The following is a 21,438-nucleotide window of genomic DNA, read 5'->3' as shown; positions in this document are numbered from 1 at the left end:
AGGTAAATGGAGAATGGTGACAGATCTCAGGGCCATCAACAAGGTTATTCAACCTATGGGCCCTCTGCAATCTGGAATTCCTTTGCCCTCTTTATTACCAAAAGGATGGCCTCTCATAGTTATTGATTTAAAGGATTGTTTTTTCACTATACCTTTGCAAAAAGAAGATAGAGAAAAATTTGCCTTCACAGTGCCTAGTTATAACAATTCTCAACCTTCGAGGAGGTACCACTGGACCGTTCTCCCCCAGGGTATGTTAAATAGCCCCTCCCTGTGCCAATATTTTGTGAACCAACCATTGCAAATAATACGCAAGAAATTTCCCAAATCTATAGTATACCATTACATGGACGACATCTTGTTATCCGATTCAAACATGGATACCTTGAACAGACTGTTTGAAGAAATAAAGATACTTTTACCTAAATGGGGATTGCAAATCGCTCCTGAAAAGATTCAGAAGGGAGATTCTGTTAATTATTTAGGTTATAAAATAGGTTTGCAAAAAATTAAGACACAAAAAGCACAAATTAGGAGAGATCGCCTACGGACTCTTAATGACTTTCAAAGACTGTTAGGAGACATTTCCAGTCTACGACCAGCTATTGGAATAACACCTGATCTAATAATTCATTTGAACAAAACCTTGGATGGTGATAAGGATTTAAACAGTCCCAGAGAATTAACAGCTGAAGCAGAAAAGGAACTGACAATGATTGAGGAAAAATTACAACAGGCACATGTGGACAGGGTGAATCCAGAGCTCGATTGTATTCTCGTCATACTACCATCAAAAATTTCTCCTACAGGAATTTTAATGCAGAGAGATGATATTATTTTGGAATGGATCTTTTTACCACATAAACCAAGTAAGAAACTGAAAACTTATGTGGAAAAAGTCTCTGAGTTAATTATAAAAGGCAAGCTGAGACTTCGTCAACTAGCAGGCATAGACCCAGCAGAAATTATAGTGCCTTTCACTGCTGATGAACTAAAGAAATTATGGGAAGATAATGAACCATGGCAAAGAGCTTGTGCTAATTTTTTGGGAGACATTAATAACAACTATCCAAAAAGCAAGCGGCTTAACTTCATAAAGAGAACCTCTTGGATTCTTCCTCGAATCGTCCGTGATGCTCCAATAACTGGAGCCCGTACATTCTATACTGATGCCAATAAATCAGGGAAGGCAGGTTACAAATCAGAAGACTTGGATAAGGTGGAACAAAGTCCGTATAATTCTGTCCAGAAGGCGGAATTATATGCCATTCTTATGGTGCTAAGGGATTTTAAAGAACCTATTAATATAGTTACAGATTCACAATACGCAGAAAGAGTTATTTTACATATTGAAACTGCTGAATTAATACCTGATGATACTGAACTAACCTCATTGTTCCTCCAGGTTCAAGATTTGATCAGGAACAGGCTTTGCCCTATGTACATAACACACATCCGATCCCATACGGGTCTGCCAGGTCCTCTAGCACAAGGTAATGCAGAAATTGATCAATTATTGATTGGTAGTGTGCTACAAGCCTCTGAATTTCATAAAAAACATCATGTTAATAGCAAAGGTTTGAAGAAAGAGTTTTCAATTACATGGCAACAAGCTAAGGAGATTGTAAAGAAATGCCCTACTTGCTCTTTCTATAACCAAACGCCACTGCCTGCAGGGGCTAATCCAAAGGGCACCCAAAGGAATGAAATCTGGCAGATGGATGTGTTCCACTTTGCAGAATTTGGCAAATTAAAATATGTACACCACACCATAGACACGTATTCAGGTTTTCAATGGGCTACTGCCCTGAGCTCAGAAAAGGCTGATTCAGTAATCACACATTTATTGGAAGTTATGGCCATCATGGGTATACCTGCGCAAATAAAGACAGATAATGGTCCAGCATATGTATCTAAGAAAATGAAATGCTTTTTTGAATATTATAATATAAAACACATTACAGGTATACCAAATAATCCTACAGGTCAGGCAGTTATAGAAAGATCAAATCGTACTATAAAGGATATGCTGAACAAACAGAAAGGGACCGAAAATACCCCCAGAAATAGATTACATAATGCTTTACTAACCTTGAATTTTCTTAACGCTAATGAGAAAGGAACGACAGCAGCAGAAAGACATTGGATAATGGAAAAGTCTGCTGAACTAAATCAACCGATTTATTTCAAAGATGTGCTGACCTCTCAGTGGAAGCCAGGAGATGTGCTACGTTGGGGAAGGGGTTTTGCTCTTGTTTCCACAGGAGAAGAAAAATTGTGGATACCATCAAAATTAATAAAGTTTCGATTTGAAGAGGAGAAACCTCTTGGAAAGGAGAAATGACAACTCATCCACAACGATGATATTCATACAGGTGGTAAGAAAAACATATAAAATGGGGGCAGTGTTCTGTTCTTATCTCCACAGGGAAACACTCATCTTTGAGAAATTCAAGGAACCCTGGTTGTTTGGATACTGACAGATGGAAAAATACCTGCCCAATAGGAAATATCAAGACAACTGAATGGGTTGTGTAAGTAATATTAAACCATATTTCTAAATTTATAAAGCTGGTTTTGAAGTTGGACTCTGGCTCAGTCCCTCTCCAATTCCAAGCCTGTTGGTAAGAGAAAAACCCAGAGTTTCTGGAATTTCTGTCTCATGTCAAGAGCCATGATATGGGACAGAAAGAAATATGAGTTTAGAAAACATCTTTGCATTTCTTCATATCTATCATACTTTTCATTGAATATATCTATCATGTCTTTCATTGAATATATATATATATATATATATATATATGTCTATATGATTAATGTTTAAGTTTTTTATAATGAACAATGAGTTTTTCCTGAAGTGACATTTGAAGTTTCCAGGAAGAAGATGGGGCCCCATAACAACAACTCCACCTGGTTGATATGACGTCATGATACTGATAGCGCTACTACAAGACCTGCTTTTGATACCAGCTGCACAAGACAGTTCCAACTTGGTTAGCTGAAATGGTGCACATCTTATACAACATTTTGGCCAGACCTGCACGAAAATACTCAGAGACTATTTGCAATTTTAAAAGACATTATCTTGAAATTTAACCATCATTTTACTTTCACAGGATCCCCCAGAAAGAACGTCGCCCCTATGACAGCAGGAAGTAATTCTAGAGAACGACGTCCCCTCTCCCAGTAAAGTTTGCCCTTGGGTTTAGGGACATCATTTAGGGGTTGATTATAATTAGTATATGATTGAGGGTTGGGAGAGGAATTTTATAAGCTCAAGGATCATTTTGAAAAAAAAAAAAGAGGGAATGATGGGATAATAGATTTATAATTGTGAGTTACTGCTTTTAGACAAATATATTGGTATCAATTCTTGTATAATGAAACAAAGTTAAATTATATGGACTATTGTATGCATGCATGTTTCTATGTCTGTTTAAAACATTTTTATGTATTGACATATATTGTATTGATATATATATTGTATATATTTACCATATTGCAATGTACATTTCTACCTCTGATTAAGATACTTATATAATGTTTGTGTATTGATGTATATTTGCCATATTGCAATGTATATTTGTACAGTGTTTATATTTGGAGGTCATTATCCTCATTTGTTACACAGTTGTTTATTGTCTTAGTCTTTAAGTTAGATAGATATTGAGAATTATATAGACTAATTGTCATCTAAGTTTGTCATTTATAATTAGACTAATCAGGTTCTTTAGATATATAGAGATTATACTCAGTATAGATAGATAATCTTCAACCTCTTCAAAGAGCTGTAGAAAATGGCCTTTAATCTAACTCAGAGTTTCGTGATAGTGAGACACAATTGCTCCTGGCAACACCGCTCTATTCCCGAGAGAATGTTGAGCACCAAAAACACTACACCTGGAGCCTTTCTATTTGGCAGAACTGGCCTTTGGGCAAAGAAATGCCCATACCTCAACCACTGACACAGATACAGAGCGTGCATCAATGGATAAAACAGGACTGTCATATCCTGCCAAGACAGGGTAAGATAGTTTTGAAAAGTTCCTTGCCTTTAATAATGGTATGTCAGTTATGTTAGGCCTTAGCCAAAATTGGTTGACTCAACATTGCAAACGAGACTTTGGGTGATTGCCCAGGTAGTCAGTTGTCTCTGTCAATTGTTGCACATTTTGTATATATCTCATTTGTTGAGTAGTGTTTATTCCCTTCTCAGATCTTTGACTGAGTTGAAGATTATATAATTGTAGTTACTCTTTACATTATTTGGACTTCTTGAGATAGAATGTTTAGCAAAGCTTTTGTTCTCAATATTGTTTGTTGTATTTATTATTTGTTGTTATTGTATGTAGTTGTATTTGGTTTAGTTCTGTCTTATTTAGACAAAAAGGGGAGATGTAGGGATAAGTCCCGCCCCTTAAGGGGCGTGTTCGCCTCGGGCTAATGTCTGCCTATAAATTTGGCGAGCAAGCTCCGAGCGCTTGCTTCTGCTTTCCTGGTCTCCGCGGGAACGGTGGTTCTGTAAGTCTATTTCTACATTAAAGCTATATATATATATATATATTTTTACACTCTGTCTGCATTCATTTACGCCGTTACAAAGTAAACCATATTTTTTAAACTTAATTTTTAACATTGATAATTTCTAATTAAGCAATTAACCTTGCTTAATTTCAAACCTGGTTGCATCCGTTGAGTCAAGCACCTTATAAGATTGATGGCTGCACTGGCCACTGTGCTAATGAGGCACCTGAACAACATAACTTAAAGAGCCACAGAATGACATGCAACCTTTGTGAAGATACCTAACCAATGATATCCCCTTCTCTAAACATCTGCTGTTAAATCTAAAGCACATGGTCTCTTATCTCTACTTAGTGAATTGGTTAACTTTCCTGAAGGAGGTGTGTGTGTGTGTGTGTGTGTGTGTGTGTTTGAAACAGGTTTTCTCTACATAGCTTTGGCTGCCTTGGAACTCATTATATAAACCAGACTGGCTTCGAACTCACAGAGACCTCTCTCCCTCTTCTCCCTCCCTTGTATGAGGTTTAAGGCATGCACCGCTATGTCCACATCTTTTACCACAACTTTAAATCTGGAACAAGGAGGCGTAGTGTGGTATACCCAGAGAAAGACCATCAGGATCCTTGAGGATAACTGGATGTGGGATTCCCCTCTGTATGCTGTGACTACCATTGGCTAATAAAGAAACTGTCTTGGCCTGTGATAGGGCAAAAGAGTAGAGCTAGATGGGGAAAACTAAACTGAATGCTGGGAGAAGGAAGATGGAATTTAGAGATGCCATATAGCTGCTGCCAAGAACAGATGAGCTGGAACCTTGCTGGTAAGCCACACCCACGTGGTGATACACAGATTGATAGAGATGGTTTAATTCAATATGTAAAAGCTTGCTAGGAATATGCTAGAGTCATTGGCCAAGCAGTGTTTTAAATAATATAGTTTCTGTGTGATTATTTTAGGACTGAGCAGCCTGGAACAAACAAGCAACCTCATTACAACAATAACTAACCACCTACACTGTGGGGGCACCCATCACCTGGGAAATGGCTACGTCAGATAGGCCAGTGTTTTCTAGTCCTGTATTTTAAGGGCAAGTAAAAAAGTGTCCCATATTCTGTGTGAACTTTTCTTTTTTTCTTTTAGATAACCAGGGAAACAGGAACAGAGATGTGGGTAAGCAAAAATTTATCACTAAGAGCTTGCCTTTAGGCTACAGCTTACATAAATGGGGCACTTAAAAATACATGACATCAAGAAAAGAAAATTATAATTTATACCAACCTGCTTGGCCACAGAATAGTTTAGAAAATTGAAAGGCTGAGTCCACTGTGAAAACATTCTCACTGTAGTACAGTCTCGCAATCTGACTTAGTTCACAAAAGGAAAGATAAGTGATCTTAAGATTCATGTTCAGAAGTCTATGACATTATATCCGAGCCGCCAATGGCTTGAGATTCACAGAAGTGTCTGCTTGCGTGCATCTGGGAACTACGGACATCCCCTGTCAGCTGTCCCATCTCTTGACACTGCTGCATTATCATCCTCAAAGTTTGTGTCTGAGAACGACACAACACCCTTACCCCCTCCCCCTAAAAAATAATTTGTAAGGAAAATCCTATCATGTTGTAAGTAGGTCTGTGGTTTCTGTGTTGAGCCGCTGTGACAGAGACACTGTGTTCATTAGTTGGTGTTTTGTTTTTTTTGTCAACGTGACACAAGCTAGAGCCATCTGAGAGGAGGGAATCACAACTCAGAAAATGCCTCTCTCTTCTTGTCTTGCAGGCAAGTCTGTTGGGCAGTTTCTTGTTTGAGGACTTACATGGGTGTTGCCACCCCTGGGCAGATGGGCTCTGGGTCTTCTAAACTGGCTGGTGAAGGCAGGGAGAGCAGGACAGTCAGTGGACTTCCTCCAGGGTCTCTGCTTTGAGATCTTCCTGCCGTGAGTTCCTAGCCTTGTATCCCCCAATGCTAGACTGTAACCTGTTAGCCGAAAAAACCCTCTCCTCCCTGAGTTGCTTTTAGTCATGGCATTTATCACAGCTATAGAAAATCAAGCTAGGACAGCCGTAGTCAGTCATAGTTCTTCTTAGCTCCATGGACCACAGGTTAGACACATCAGAGAGAGGATAATACTAAGTTCCTATCAAGAGAGGCTGTTCTTAAGTGTCATCAAGTGTTCCAAATGAATTGTCAAGCCCAGGGCAGAAGCAATGCAGTAACTCAGAATCTAGGGAATCTTCAGATCAAATTTCTCTACAGTCCCAACTCCCATCTTCTCAACCTTCCATTCCCTCAATGTATCCACCTCTATTTCCTGCTTAAACAGGAGTAACTATGAGTGAAACTTCTTATCTTCCCATGCCCTTAATCAACAAACGTGTTTCCACTCTGGGGAGCAGCAAAGGAGAAGGAATTTTAATATGACATGTCCTTTTGCCAGTGTCAACTTTCTCTCAATGCAAACAGAAATCGGGACACTTTGAAGCGCATGCCGATAGGCTTTTTGATGATTTTTGATCCTTGAGTATGTCCTTTGAGCTATCATAGTTATATCTTCATATAACTTGATCTGTTTGCTGCATTCAAAAAAAAAGTGAGGAATTTGGGCTCCTTTTGGGAAGAAATTCATGTTAGAGGACGTGAACAGTCTATTGGGGTCACCACTTCCCCAAATCTGGCAGTGGGGTTCTGAAAACAAGCTGGAAGCAATGTTCTAACTCTGCCCAACCATATTCTTACTTAAGTGACAAAATGCAGAGGACAATGGATGTGACAGTAAACTGTAAGGTTGTAGAAGCAATTGAAAATAAAGATGAGATTCTGACCCTATTTTTAGACTATCTTACTGAGACATTAAGGAAATGTAGACATACCAATCTCAGCTCTAATGAAAGTGAGATCTTGCTGGCTACTTAGTTTGCCATTCAGTCTGCTCCAAACATTAGGAAGAAGCTAGTAAAACAGGTATTGAGATTCCAGACATCCGTAAAACAACTATTAAATTTGACCTTTGGGGTTTTTAACCACAGAGATAAAATAGAGGTAGCTCAAAATGGTCCAGTGGAAATGATTGCAGGCACAGAAAAGCCTAAATTCTAAGGAATAATATATTTCCTCAAGAAAACAAGTTACTGTCTACCCAGAGAAAGCCCAAGTAAAGAAATGAGAACTATAAAGGAGCCAGGGCCTGCTGCCTGTCTGAAAAAACAGGGCATAGGTAAAAAGAACGGCTCACAGCAGGGTCCTGAGAAACCAACAAACAAATCCAGGGCTTTGCTGTCTTGTAAAGAGATGAGACACTAAAAACAAGAATGTCACATCCTCCGAAGGAAGGATGGACTCTTGGCTTCGATGATGGCTATTGTAGACTTCTTACTGAAACCTTGCTCAAGTAAATGTAGCTATCGTCAAAGACCCCTGAACTAACTACTCTTGCTATCGTCAAAGACCCCTGAACTACTCTTGACGGGACTGGTCAAAAAAATATATTAATATTCTTCTAGGTGCTGTGGCTTTATTCTCTGAGCTAATGTATAATTCAGAACACAACTATGATAAACCAATGGTTATGTAACCCAAATCAAAAGCCTAACAAAGTCTTTTACATGTAGTCTTGGATCAGGGTTTTCTTGTAAGCCTTTGTAGGTCTCCCTGATTGTCCTGTTGGAAAGAGATTTTTAGAATTATAGTAATCCTCCAATTGGTGCCAGAACAGATTTTTTTTTTATAAGATCATCAATTACTAAGTCGATTTTAAAAAGGAAAACTCAGAACATCCCTCCCAAAGTATGGGTAGCTACAATGACACACCTCCTCCACTAAGTCCAAGCCCCCTTCAACAAGGCCACACCTCCTATTTTCTCAAACAGTTCCACCAACTGGAGACCAAGCATTCAAACATACGAACCTATTGGGACCATTCTCCTTTAAACCACCACATTTCTGTTATATCCCAAATCAAAATATCTGCTTGATTCCAAGAGCAGAGACTCAATACACAATAAACATGTATATTGCATATATGTAATAAACTTGCATGAATTTTTATCACAGGAATTCAGAGGTAGCCCTCACCAGTTTGAAATGATGACTATAACTTTAAAAAATAATGGCTTGCCTCAGAAGATAAGTGATCTTATGTGCAGCCCTACAAAATTAGACTCTGATGACAATATTAAGTTCAGAAATTTCTAGGAACCACAAGATTATGACTAGCTTCTCAAAAGGCTCAAACTTCCCAACAAATGGTAAACTATTTAGGGCCTATCCTAACTCCAGAACAGTTGACTTTGGCCCCTAAAAGGAAAGAAAAGTGCTATTAAGAGTCAGACCACCGTAAGTATGCTAACAGCCTTTTAAGGCGTGGCTGGATTCGGACTCCCCATTTTGGTATCGCTGTTAAGCCGCTTCCTGAGGCCACGTAATGACCGCGCACTCAGGACCCCTCCAGTGGTGTTGAAGAATAGCAGTGAGATTTTTGCTCTTATTGCCCTGGCCTTGGGAATTCTTGATTTAGCAAAACATTTAGCCCTAGGTGTAAGAGTGTACATATAAGACACACACTTGTTTGGGAGCTATTTCCTCCATACTCATAAGGTTTAGGAAGGAAGCCGAGAGATGGACAAGGTCCAGGAAACTCACGAAACTTAAGATCAGGAAGCTCAGAAAGTTAAAAGGTTCACAACCACCAGACCAAGGTTATAATGGGTGTGAGCAGAAGCAGGCATGCACACAAGTTGTGCAAGGAGTCCATAGTCACGCATGGGGTTTCTGGAGACACAGCTGCCTTTGAGTCGCCCCTGCTCCTGTAAGCAACCCTAATATAAACTCACTGGCTCACTAAGGTAGACTTGGTTTCTTTGGTTGGCATGGGTGTCCTGTCTGAGGAAAATAGGTGGGTTTTGTCTCTTCAAGAAAAGTCACACAATAGGAATCTTCACCCCAAAGCTATGGTGCAGTCTGGGATCTGTAGCGCTATTTCCCCAAACAACTAGGCTCTAGCATGTGGATGGCCAACATGAGCAGAAGCAGCTACAGCGGGGCTAATAAGCCCCCGCTTACCAGCCTGCCACTCAATTCTCTCTGGAATCCTCGTCTACAATTCTGGGTTTGTGCCGATGCATGCTACTTTTTGTTACTGTGACCCAGCAGTACAGTTTGAAGTTAGGTATGATGGGACACACAGAGCATTGTGCCTTGTGCTTAAGATTGGTTTGGCTAGCTGGAGCCTTTGTGCTTTCATATGTGTTAAGATTGACTTTCCATTTAAATAAAGAATGGCATGAGGGTTTATTTTAATGGCGATTTCATTTAATCTATAGCTTGCTTTTGGTAAGATAGTCATTTTCGCAGTATTTTAGAAATCCAGATGGTATGTTTCCACTTAATTTTAAACTTTAAATTTGCTTCCTCCCGTGTGTTGGCTCCAGCAGGCAGCTGTGCAGAGGTAGCACAGGGGGGACTTCCCAGGTCAAACAGGCTTTGCCCCATGGAGCTATAGAATGTTATTGCTACAGCTCCTGCAGGTCCCTCAGGGCTGAGGCAACCAGTTCATTCCTTCCATCTTTGTGGAGGCTACAAGAGATATCAGTGAAGCAGCTATTTCTCCAACAGTCCGTCCTCCCGTCCCCCCCTTCACCCCGTCCCCAGTACCCCTTCCGTCCCCTCCCCAGACCCCACTTCCCCGTAGTCATCTCCCCCATTCCCCCTCCCCTCCACCCCTGGCAGTCATCATTGATGGTCCAGGCTGCTATAGCCACCACACAGCTGCTCAGGAAGACTCTGATCTAGAAAAGCTGCCCAGAAGACTTCAAACCAGCCACAAACTCCTGAGAAGATTTTTCTTCCCAGTTGTGGAAACGACAGCCACCATCGTGGTCACTCTTCCAACTGTGGCTTTTCTCAGGAAGGCTTTGATTTGGTTGCAGCTGTTCCAAATGCTCAGAATAGCTCAAGAGACTTGAGCCGTGGCAGCTTCAGATGCCAGTTGCATGACCCAACCTACAGCCGCTCCAGATGCTCAACCGGAATCTGTCCAGACTTCTCCACGGCAGTCGTCCATCTGGCCAGGCAGAAACACCTCCCCGGGACATGATAGATGGTGTCCATGCATGGCTGCTTGCATACACAGTAGTAATCTCACTCTGGGTGAAGGCTGGGAGACCTCCCTTCCTTTTACACTTCAGCCTAAGCCCCCATAACGCCTCTGTGGTTTTTATCACAGGTAGAGCGAGCTGAGCTGGGAACGGGAGCAGCAGACACAGTCCCCTGGGCCGGAAGCTTCAGACGTACCTGACAGTATCAGAGAGTGGGTAGGAGCGGAGGCTGTGGGAACCTGAGACTGGGGAGAGACCAAGTATAGGGAAGTAGAAGGTAGAGAGCTGAGGCTGTGGAACACACATTGCTGAGAAGAGACAAGCCGTGGAAAGCAAAGAAGGGCTACAAAGAGGAGGAGCTGCAAAAGCTGACTGCCAGAAGAATTCCAGAGGGCCACTGAGGATCTGAAAAAGAAAAAGTTGAGGCTTTCAACATCTTCAACTCCGAGCTATAACTCTGAGAACTAAGGGATCTGACACTCCCAAGGTCAGAGCTATAACACTAACAACTCAAGAGTTCTGTCTCTCTAAGCTGGAGCCAAAACAGTACCTTCTAGGTACCATAGCCCGGGACTGTAACACTGATTGGGAGGGTCCCAACACTCTAAAGCTCAGGGTTGTTGATATCAAGATAATTGATTTTTGCTCCTTTGTGATTTCTTTTTCATTGGAGAAAAAGAACCCTGGGCTGATAGGTGACATTGATGTTTAAAATTTTCGCTTGTAGACCAGCCCTGACCGCCTTTGACCTCTAGTGAAGGTGGCCTCTGAAATGACTGTAGTTCCATGCTGACATAGTTAATCTTTGTCATGTGTGTATCTGGTTCTATCTGTTGCCCTTGCTGTCTGCTTTTGGGTTTCTCTCTTTTTCCACCATTTATGTTGTGAATAGAGCATTTTTATATAACTCTTAAGATATTTCTCTTCTCGGTATATGGATTACTTTAGAGCGTTTTTAGTGGGTACTCTTGAATTTGAAGTATATATTTATAATGAATTCACTTTCAATTAATCAACTATACCCATTCATAGTAGTAAGAGTACTGTTTAACAATAAAAATATTAGCAATTCCTCTGCCCTGCCCCTTTAACATCATGGTTGTTCATTTTACGTGTATGACTGTGTAGCGATATGCTGCCGTTTTTGAATGACAGCTAACTCTTAGACCAACTAAACGTTTGAGTAAAACTTCCTTCTCTAAAACTCTTCCTTTCTTTACAGAGATCAGAGTTTTAAACCGATACTATTTTCCTTTCCCTTGCAGAACTTTCATTCTTATGCCTTGAAAGACAAATCTAATAGTAACTTTATATAGTTCCGTACGTCTGCGTCCTTTATTTCTCCTTCATTGTTGAAGGATGGCTTTACATTCTTCCAAACTCTTGAGTTGTCTGTCTTTCTCAGTCGGTGCTTTAAATATTTTCTTCCTACTCCTTTTCTCTCCTTCGTGGTTTCAAAGGGGGAAAATGGCCTTAATTCTCTTTCTGTTAAAACTGGGTGTGGGGGGGGGACAAGTTTCACCTACGTACATGCCTATGTGACTAACACCTGTGAGCCTGGCACTCACGAAGAGGGTGTCAGGTCCTTTGCTTGGGATTGGAGTAGGGACAGTTGTTAGCCTCCACGCGGGTGTTGGGAATCAAGCCTGGGTCCTCTGGAGTAGCAGCCAGTGCTCTTCTCTACTGAGCCCTCTCTTTAGCCCAAAGGATCTCATTTTTGTTTCCAGTGCCCTACAGGTAAGGGGTGAAAGAATGGGAGGACTACGCATGCGCATTGCATCAACGCCTGTCTGAAGAATTAGCCGAGTCACTTACTTTCTTTTGACTTCTTTCAAGGTTTCATCTTTATTGCACTTTCCCTTGAAGTTTGTGCAGAACATGTCCAGGTGTAGCCTCTGGCAGCATCTATCTTGCATGTTATTCTCTGAACTTCTACATCTGTGTTTTGGTGTCTTACATAGTTCTTCTTTTCCCACGGTTCGTACATCTCAGTCATTTTGGTAACCTACACTTCTGTTTTTTCCCTTCTCTCCTTTAGTTTTAGAAGCTTTTATCAGAAGCCATGCCGGTACACTATGCCCGGTGTTAAGGTGAGGAGCTTCTAGAACAGCTATGTGTATGAGCTGCATCGCCAGTGACTGGGGGGTTGCCGCCAGCTCTCTTCAGAACTGAGTTTAAGGCTGCTGGAGCCTTAGTCAAAATAGTTACCACAAGTCCCTTCTTCTGCATGGCCAGAGAGCTAGCTCATCTTTTCAATTCCATCAGCTTTTGGAAGGATGTGGAACCACCTTTTACCATCGCAAACAGTTGGGGTTAGTCGGTGCACTCGATGTGCTGGTCAGAGGTCGCAATTTCCCCTTTTCCTCGGAGTGATTTTCCTGTCACAACATTCTCCTAAGTCTTCCATGTCTAGGCCGGGCTGACCGGACCCCCTCACCATCCACAACTGCCCAGTTAGTTGGAAACTCGGAATGGGAACTGAAACCCCCAAAAAGTAAAGGTGTGGAAAGGGAACAGAAATGGAATAAGAGGAAAGCTGGGTTAGGAGGGACAAAATGAGGAGCACTTCCGGCATAGGTAGACAACATTGGAAAATAACAGAGAAATTAGAGAAACCAAGAACACTCGCGAGAGGGTTTGGCGAGAACACTGCTCATTTCTGCTCAGCAGGAGTGGTTGGCGCCGTTGTGTTTTGCTCTATACTTAGCCCCGAAGAAAGCCTCAGAACACAATGGTTAAATAAAGCTTTTGAAAATGAAAAATAGGGACGGGAAACGCAGGGGCGGCTTCCGGGTGCCGCCGCTGCCGCCGCTGTTGCTCCCCGGCCGCCGCCGCCGCCGTCACCGCCGCCGCCGCCGCCTTGGAACCCGGGCCTGGGGGGCGGTGGGGCCTCGCATGGAGCCCCCGCCCCCCGGAGCTGCCGCCGCCGCCCCCGCCGCGCCACACGCAGGTCCCTCTGGAATGGCGTGAGCACGTCCCTAGCGATGGACCCGTCGGTGACGCTGTGGCAGTTTCTGCTGCAGCTTCTGAGAGAACAGGGGAACGGCCACATCATCTCTTGGACCTCGCGGGATGGCGGTGAATTTAAGTTGGTGGACGCAGAGGAGGTGGCGCGTCTGTGGGGGCTGCGCAAGAACAAGACCAACATGAATTACGACAAGCTCAGCCGGGCGTTGCGGTACTACTACGACAAGAATATCATCCGCAAGGTGAGCGGTCAGAAGTTCGTCTACAAGTTCGTATCCTACCCAGAGGGTGCAGGGTGCTCCGCTGAAGACTGCCCACCCCAGCCTGAGGCGTCTGCAGCCTCGACTGTTGCCATGGCCCCTGCTGCTATCCATGCAGCCCCAGGAACACCCAAGGGTGCAGGAATGGCAGGCCAAGGTGGTTTAGCACGCAGCAGCCGGAACGAATACATGCGCTCGGGCCTCTACTCGACCTTTACAATCCAGTCCCTGCAGCCACAGCCACCACCACCTCTGCATCCTAGGCCGGCCTCAGGGCTCCCCAACACTACCCCTGAAGGAGTACCAGCACCTCCCTCGGGGAGCAGGAGCACCAGTCCGAACCCCATAGAAGCCTGTTTGGAGGCTGAAGAGGCTGGTCTGCCCCTGCAGGTTATCCTGACCCCACCCGAGGCCACAAACCAGAAATCACAAGAAGAGTTGAGTCTGGAGCCAGGTTTCGGCCGTCCACTGCCCCCAGAAGTGAAAGTTGAGGGACCTAGGGAAGAACTGCAAGCAGTGGGAGCTGTGGGCTTTGCTTCAGAAACCGTCAAAACGGAACCAGAAGTCTCACCCTCAGCTCGGGTCCCAGCTGTCATCATGGAAAACACAGCCCAGGTTTGTGGCCTCTCTGCCTCTGCCGAGATCGCCCAACCCCAGAAGGGCCGGAAGCCCCGGGACCTGGAACTTCCACTCAGCCCAAGCCTGCTGGGTAGCCCAGGACCTGAACGGACTCCTGGATCAGGAACAGGCTCCGGTCTGCAGGCACCAGGGCCAGCACTGACGCCATCCCTGCTACCCACACATACCTTGACCCCGGTGCTGCTGACACCCAGCTCACTGCCCCCCAGCATTCACTTCTGGAGCACTCTGAGTCCAATTGCACCCCGTAGTCCAGCCAAGCTCTCCTTCCAGTTTCCGTCCAGTGGCAGCGCACAGGTACACATCCCTTCCATCAGCGTGGATGGCCTCTCGACCCCCGTGGTGCTCTCCCCAGGGCCCCAGAAGCCATGACTCCACCACCACTCCCTTTCTGGAGTCCCTCCATCCGTGCTCCTCAACTCTCCAACTAGCCATCTCAAGGAGAAACAGTTCAACTGACAGACTCATGCTCTGCTCGTGGTGGGGTGGATATTCCTGGGAAAGAGAGAATCTTTCACTAACTTCCACCCAAAATAGACACCTTTTTTCTTTTTTTTTTTTTTTGCCAGCCTCCCAGTGGCCGCCTTTACACGTTTCCTACTTGAATGGTAGACGTGGTTTATTTATTTATTTTTTGAAGGCCACTGGGAAGAATCTGGCCTAACCCTTTTAGGAGAGTGGGTAAGACATCTCCCCCATTTCTTCCCCAGTTTTCTCCCTAAAATAAGACAATCAGGGTATGGCTTGAGAAGGACCTTTATTTATTTCTCAGCCTGCCCTTGGGGAGCTGAGGGTGCTTTGTCTTTATTTTGCAACCTGGGTTGAAGAGCTAGTTTGTTTTGTTTTATTATTCCTGGCCATATCTAAGTCCAGGAAGCACTTTATGGTTTGGGAGTGGTAGCCAAGGAAGAATCACACTGTTCACATAGGAATTGCTACCTCCCCAACCTTCTCAGTCAGCTTGTTCTTTCTCAAGTAGGCTTTCAGTCAGGGAGGAATAGTCCTCTTGTTCTTCCCCTGAGAAGCCATTCCTTTGTCTCCAAATTCCCTGGGGGCCTGCCTATTACCTCCCAATGGAGGGTTTTTTTGGGGTGGTGGTCCCCGTCTGGGGGGCCCCTCCAGCCAGTACTCCAGGGCTCTCTGTCTCCCGTCTTCTTCCATTTTGATAGTATAATCTATTTTTAAATGGGGCTTTTCGATAGGGGAGAGGGAAGCATCCCTTCCTATATCTGATGGGTGGGTAGGCGGGTGGGTGGGAAGTAAGGGATTTGGAGGCGGTCTTCCTGCCAACCCCAAGTGTTTATTTTTGATACCAAATGTGTATTTTCAGCTCCCTCCCTCCCAGCCCCCCAATTTCCTGCGGGCAGGTGCAAAGGACCCTTTTAAGTGTCCCTGGAGTTGGGAGGGAGGAATGGGGAACATGAAGCCTATCTTGTATCAATTCTAGGCTGGAAGGAATGGATTCAAAAAACTCCCAGGCTCACCTCCTGTCAGCACTGGCCCAGACCAGGCCTGAAGACCTGGGGGCTGGTGATTTGGGGGACGGTGCTACACTCGTCTCCACTATTTGTTTTACTTCCCCAAAATGGACCTTTTTTCCTAAGAGTCCCAGAGAATGGGGAATTGTTCTGTAAATATATATTTTTAAAGGTGTTGATGAAAAAAAAAAAGAAAAAGAAAATGAAAAATAGCCGTGTTGGAAGCTCAGAGCACCCCTGGGGCAGAGGACCTTCCATCTTCCTCAAGCTGGGGCGGCAGTAGAACGATTGTGAAATTCCGCCCTTCTCCCACCGCCGGAAATTTAGCCCGGCTCCTTATGAATTACATTGCTTAAGAGCTAGTTCCAGGACAGGAACCAAAAGCTACGAGAAACCCTGCCTCGAAAATCCAAAAAAGAAAAAAAAAAAGAAAGAAAAAGAAAGAAATACGTTTTTGAGATGGTTTTATTTGGGGTGACCCACCCTGGGGTTTGGTGGCCTTGTTGCCTTGGCCTATGATTATCGCTGCAAGCTACCATTTCCCACTGGCTTTATTTTATTGATATTAATATTATTCCATTTCATTAAACTGGGAGGCTACCCTGAGGGTGGCAGAGAAAGCTAACCGATGAGTAGTTGCAGGTTGAGAACTTTGTGAAAAGCCCGAGACACATCTGGACATAAAGGAGAATGGTGATCATAAGGTTTATTGAGTGCTCTGAGCATCCAAGACGTGGCTCCGTAAGCACAGTGAACGGCATTATTTAATTTTCCCTAATAACAGCCTCAGGAGATACTGTAATAAAACAGATTCAGAAACTAAAGAGAGAAAAAAATGAACCTATAAACTATAACCGTGCCATAGCAGGGGCAAACGGCCTTCCCTTGGTGGGCCCCTCTATGTGCGGCAAACAGAGCCCTGCTGTCCTGGGCCCCTCTGTGACTGTTCTTTTCACACAGTGTTCTAAATTCTAAGAAGAGGTGTTTCTATTCCTTCCTCCTTTCTTTGCCTGGAACCATTTTTTTTTTCACATACAAAATTAGAGTGTTAACAGAGAGACACAGAAGGTGGGGCCTGAAGTGATTTTCAAGGAAAAAGTAGTTGGATTCTCTGGCTTTCAGACTCGAAGGCTGTGTCCAGACCAAGAGCTCATGCAGACGTGGGAGTCTTCCGCTTGTGTGTTGACATCGGGCTGTGTGCTGCTCTGAATTGCTGCATGTCTGTGAAGTAGCAGTTCTTCAGACGGTGCCTCATGTGACAGGCTTGATTGCACAAGTAGCCTTTGACTCTATACTTTGACTTTAAAAAAAAAATCACATTTATTTATTATTTCTGTGTGTGTGTGTGTGTATGCGCGTGCGTGCCTGCGCCTACATGTTTGTGTGTGGTTGTCTGTTGTCTCTGTGAGTCTCTGTGTGTCTGTGTACGGATGCATGTGTATAGGAGTCAGAGGACAAGCTGCTTCTCTTCCCACCATGTGGATCCTGAGAATGGTACTCAGGTTATCACGTTTGGTGGCAAGTACATTGATGCACTGAGCCATCTCTCTGTCCCCTTTGACTTCATCCATTTTGAGGACAGAGAATAGGTCTGCCCCCAAGTGGCCCTATGAATGCCACTTTATGTCCGGCAGCAACCACATGGTATAAATTGATCAACGACTTATTCCTGGGAATAGGGAGGATACCACCCTATAAACATCAGGGTGAACTGGTAGTGTAGAACATATGGTTGCATTAAGAAAACTAGGCCATGGGCTGGAGAGATGGCTCAGAGGTTAAGAGCACAGGCTGCTCTTCCAAAGGTCCTGAGTTCAATTCCCAGCAACTACAAGGTGGTTTACAACCATCTGTAATGAGATCTGGTACCCTCGATTCCAGAATACTGCATATATAATTAATAAATCTTAAAAAAAAAACTAGGCCTGAGAATTTATTGAACACATCAGACCAGAAGAAGGTTGTAATTCTCTCATTTAGACTCAATAAAGACCCCAGTGTGAAAGACCCCCGGTGTAGGGAGACTCCCGCTCAAGTCTCAGAATAACACCCCCACCCCCAGGGACTCATGAGAGACCGTCCTTGCTGCAATCACAGGAGGTGCATTAAGGCTAGTGGGTACCATGTGATTACTAAGCCTTGGTTTGCCCATTTTCAAAAGAGGAACAGCAATGCTCAAAATTATAGAAGGTGTTAGAGAGGACATAAAAGGCACTCATTCAACTAAGCAGCAACCTCCTGGCCCATAGTCTGTAGGTTCATGCATTAAAGAATGCAAAGGGTCTTCATTTCAGGAGGCAAAATGAGAGTTGTGCATTCGAGAAGCAAAATGATGTACTACGTATGGACGGATGCGCTTATGAGCACACACACTCTTGCTTGGTGCTTCCTCATTTCACGATCTTAGGAAAGGCAGAGAAGGTGATGCTTAGGGATCGGTTGCAGTTTTTATGTGATTACTTATCCAAAGGTGGTGGAGGGGACTATGTTTTAAGATCTAGCAAAAGTAGGATCAGCCATCTGGGTAAGAAGACCGATCAGAAGCCACGTCACTGACACTAAGTAATACACAGTAAGTTCTTTTGCTTGCAAGAGACAATGGATGTATTAAGCCAGGCAAGATTCCTACAGGGAAACAGATGGGAGCAATGAACATCTCCAGACTGCAGTCTTCTTGAATGGCACCATGCACCAGGTGAATCCAGAGAAGAACAACAGAAATTGCATGGTAATTGCTGTTCCTTGCAGACACCAGACCTGCAGGATCAGAAGCGGGTGAGATGGGGTGATGGAGTCCAAAGGAAATGCCAGAAAAGCACTTGTTCCCTCTCTTCTCCACATGCCAGAACTACCCAGAACACAGGGAGACTGTAGAGACCCGTGACTTCCATTCCCCCTCCTCCACGCAGAACCAAGAATATCCCTTCAGAGCTACAAGGATCTAAAATTTCTCCCTTTGAACTCACTACATCTATACCATCAATCACTTCCATAAATATTCTTTGAATTTCTTATTTTCTGTTCTTTAATCCGTACTCTTGCACATGTCCGTGATGGTTTCTCTTTTGTCTGTATATTGCTCAGTTAGGCTTGAGGACTGCTACGTGTGTCTTCAAACAGCCCACGATAAGACACTCTCTACTATATTTTTGCCCACGCCTCATATACTTCCTTTCTTCCTGTGTTTCCCTTATCTTATCCTTAGTCCCTCTTCTTTTAATTTCCAAATTATAACTTTCCACTGTCTTAAAGCCCGTGGGTACCAACAACATCCCTGCATTCTTTTCCCAGATACTTTTCTGTCCTCTTTTTTCTTTGGTAAACACCATCCTCTTCTTATCCTTACTCTCATCCACCTCACTTCTCTCCCACATACGACCTTAGTGACGAGAGTCTGAGTACACACCACGATGCCTGCCTTTTGTCCTCCAGCATCGACCCACGCCTTCAGGAACAAGGGTCCTTAATGGCAATGTGTCAAGGGGGAGAACTAGGGATGAAAAATAAAGACAACAAAGAGAAGCTGGGACTGGCAGGTTTTGCACAAGCTGATGACTTCTCTTGAGCAGGATTAATAAGCAGCATAGTTCTTTACATACTGTTTGCAGGAGGAAAATGTCCAAGGCCGCCAGAGAGCTAAATCCATGTTGGCAAAGAGAACACAGGATGCCTGGGACACAGCTGCCATAGGACTGATAACCAGAGGGAAGAATCGGGTCTCCAAAAACCACAACCTTGACTCCTTCAAGGCCCTGGATCCAGTCCCAGCCTAGTTCTGGTCTTGGAAAAGGACACAGAACCACCTTTTTCTTTGTTCTCTCATCAGGCGTTCTGAGAAAGCCTTGCATCGGTCTGGCTCTCAACAAGCATTTACTGAAGTCAAATGGTAACTATTAATTGGCTAGTAGGATACTCGCGTGGTGGGACTATCCAGCCAGTAGTGATTGCTCCCACAGCTAATATTCTCAGGACACCCTGAGCACCTGGACGGAGAAACTTTTCTGAACTAAGCCAGCTCAATTCTAGAACAGCCAAGTCCCATGTGAACATTGTGAATGGTTCAACTGAAAGAATGTAGCTAGAAGAAAAGAAAAGAAAACAAACAAAAATAAATATGTGTAAGTCCTGGTGTCATAATACATAAGAAACACAGACAGAACACAGAGAAAAACAGTGCCTCCAACATCTGCTAATCTTACTGTCATGACTTCCAGTGAGAGAAAGATGAAATCTTGGAGAACGTAAAAGAATGACTATAAGTATGTGCAAGGAAATCAAAGAAGGAACTAAATTCCTGATCCAGACCACGAACCAAAGGGTGACTGAAATAAGGGAGGTAATGGAAGGTGTGAAAGGGGAATTCAATGAAGAGATAGAAAGAATGAAGAAAAACCCATCTCGTGCTGGAAATAAAACATGAATTGTCTGGGGTATCACCCAGAGAGGGCTACTCAGACACAGGTTTAAGCCAATATAAAATTTTTCTTAGCTAGCCAGTGACTGCACTGGGTGCTTGCAGTCCCGGTGTAGCCCTGAGCCTTTCTTGGGGTGAGCTTTTAACCACAAAAAATATCCTGGGCTGACGTACTTCTTCTTTTTTTTTTTTTTTTTTTGAGATAGGATTTCTCTGTGTAGTTTTGGTGACTATCCTGGAACTAGCTCTTGTGGACCAGGCTGGTCTCGAACTCACAGAAATCTGCCTGCCTCTGTCCTGAGTGCTGGGATTAAAGGCGTGTACCGCCACCGCCTAGCTGTGGTTACCCATGGAATTAACAATGTGGGATTTCTCTGTTATGTTAAATCACATGATTGATAAGGGAAATGGCTATTAAACCAGATTGTTTGTAACACTTCTATTTCCGATGGTGATTTTCTATGGATATGTATTCTTTCTATATTCCTGACATCTACTGCATTTTAAACACCACGTGCTACAGCAGTGAGATGGCTGAGTAGGAAGCGATGCGTTGTGGAAGCCAATCTCTGCAGCTCCTGGCAAGGGAACGATTGTAATTAAATGGACCTAGAAAAAAAGTAGGTGTCATTGTTCTAATACTTGACAAATAGAGACTTCAAACCAAAGCTAGCCAGGGACACAGGTGCATCCAATTCCATAAAATAAATACGACTAGATGTTCAGTCAGTGTATCGGTAACACAATAGTGTTTGACTTCCGTACCTCATTTCACCAACACACAGCTTTCTGACAAAAGTAAATAAAAGAAAACACTACTAAATTAAATGGCAAGACAGATCAAAAGAATTTAAGACTTATTTATAAAACATTTCATCTAAACACTACAAAAAAGTGTATACAAAAAATCAGTTAAAATGAAGAAATGCTTCTTTTATTTGTTTGTTGTTGGCTGGTTTATGGTGCTGTTGGTAGGTGTGAGGGTTGGTCCTATCCACCCATCATGTGGGTGTAGGCACCACATTGGGTTTGTCAAGCTTGGCGGCCAGCACTGTTGGGAGCAG

At 43.6% G+C, this 21,438-nt stretch overlaps 1 protein-coding gene across 1 annotated transcript; it reads left to right on the top strand.

Moving 5' to 3' along the window:
* Positions 1–13,273: 13,273 nt before the first annotated feature.
* LOC121452930 (ETS domain-containing protein Elk-1-like) lies at positions 13,274–16,399 on the top strand. The gene has a single exon (XM_041659345.1). It carries the CDS (start codon positions 13,601–13,603, stop codon positions 14,852–14,854), a length of 1,254 nt encoding a protein of 417 aa, XP_041515279.1. The 5' UTR covers positions 13,274–13,600; the 3' UTR covers positions 14,855–16,399.
* The last annotated feature ends 5,039 nt before the right edge of the window (positions 16,400–21,438 follow it).

Source organism: Microtus oregoni, unplaced genomic scaffold (genome assembly GCF_018167655.1).
Source record: "Microtus oregoni isolate MIOR12 unplaced genomic scaffold, Mior012 000010F_ref0000083, whole genome shotgun sequence".
Taxonomy (NCBI): domain Eukaryota; kingdom Metazoa; phylum Chordata; class Mammalia; order Rodentia; family Cricetidae; genus Microtus; species Microtus oregoni.
This window is presented reverse-complemented; position numbering and strand designations above follow the sequence as displayed.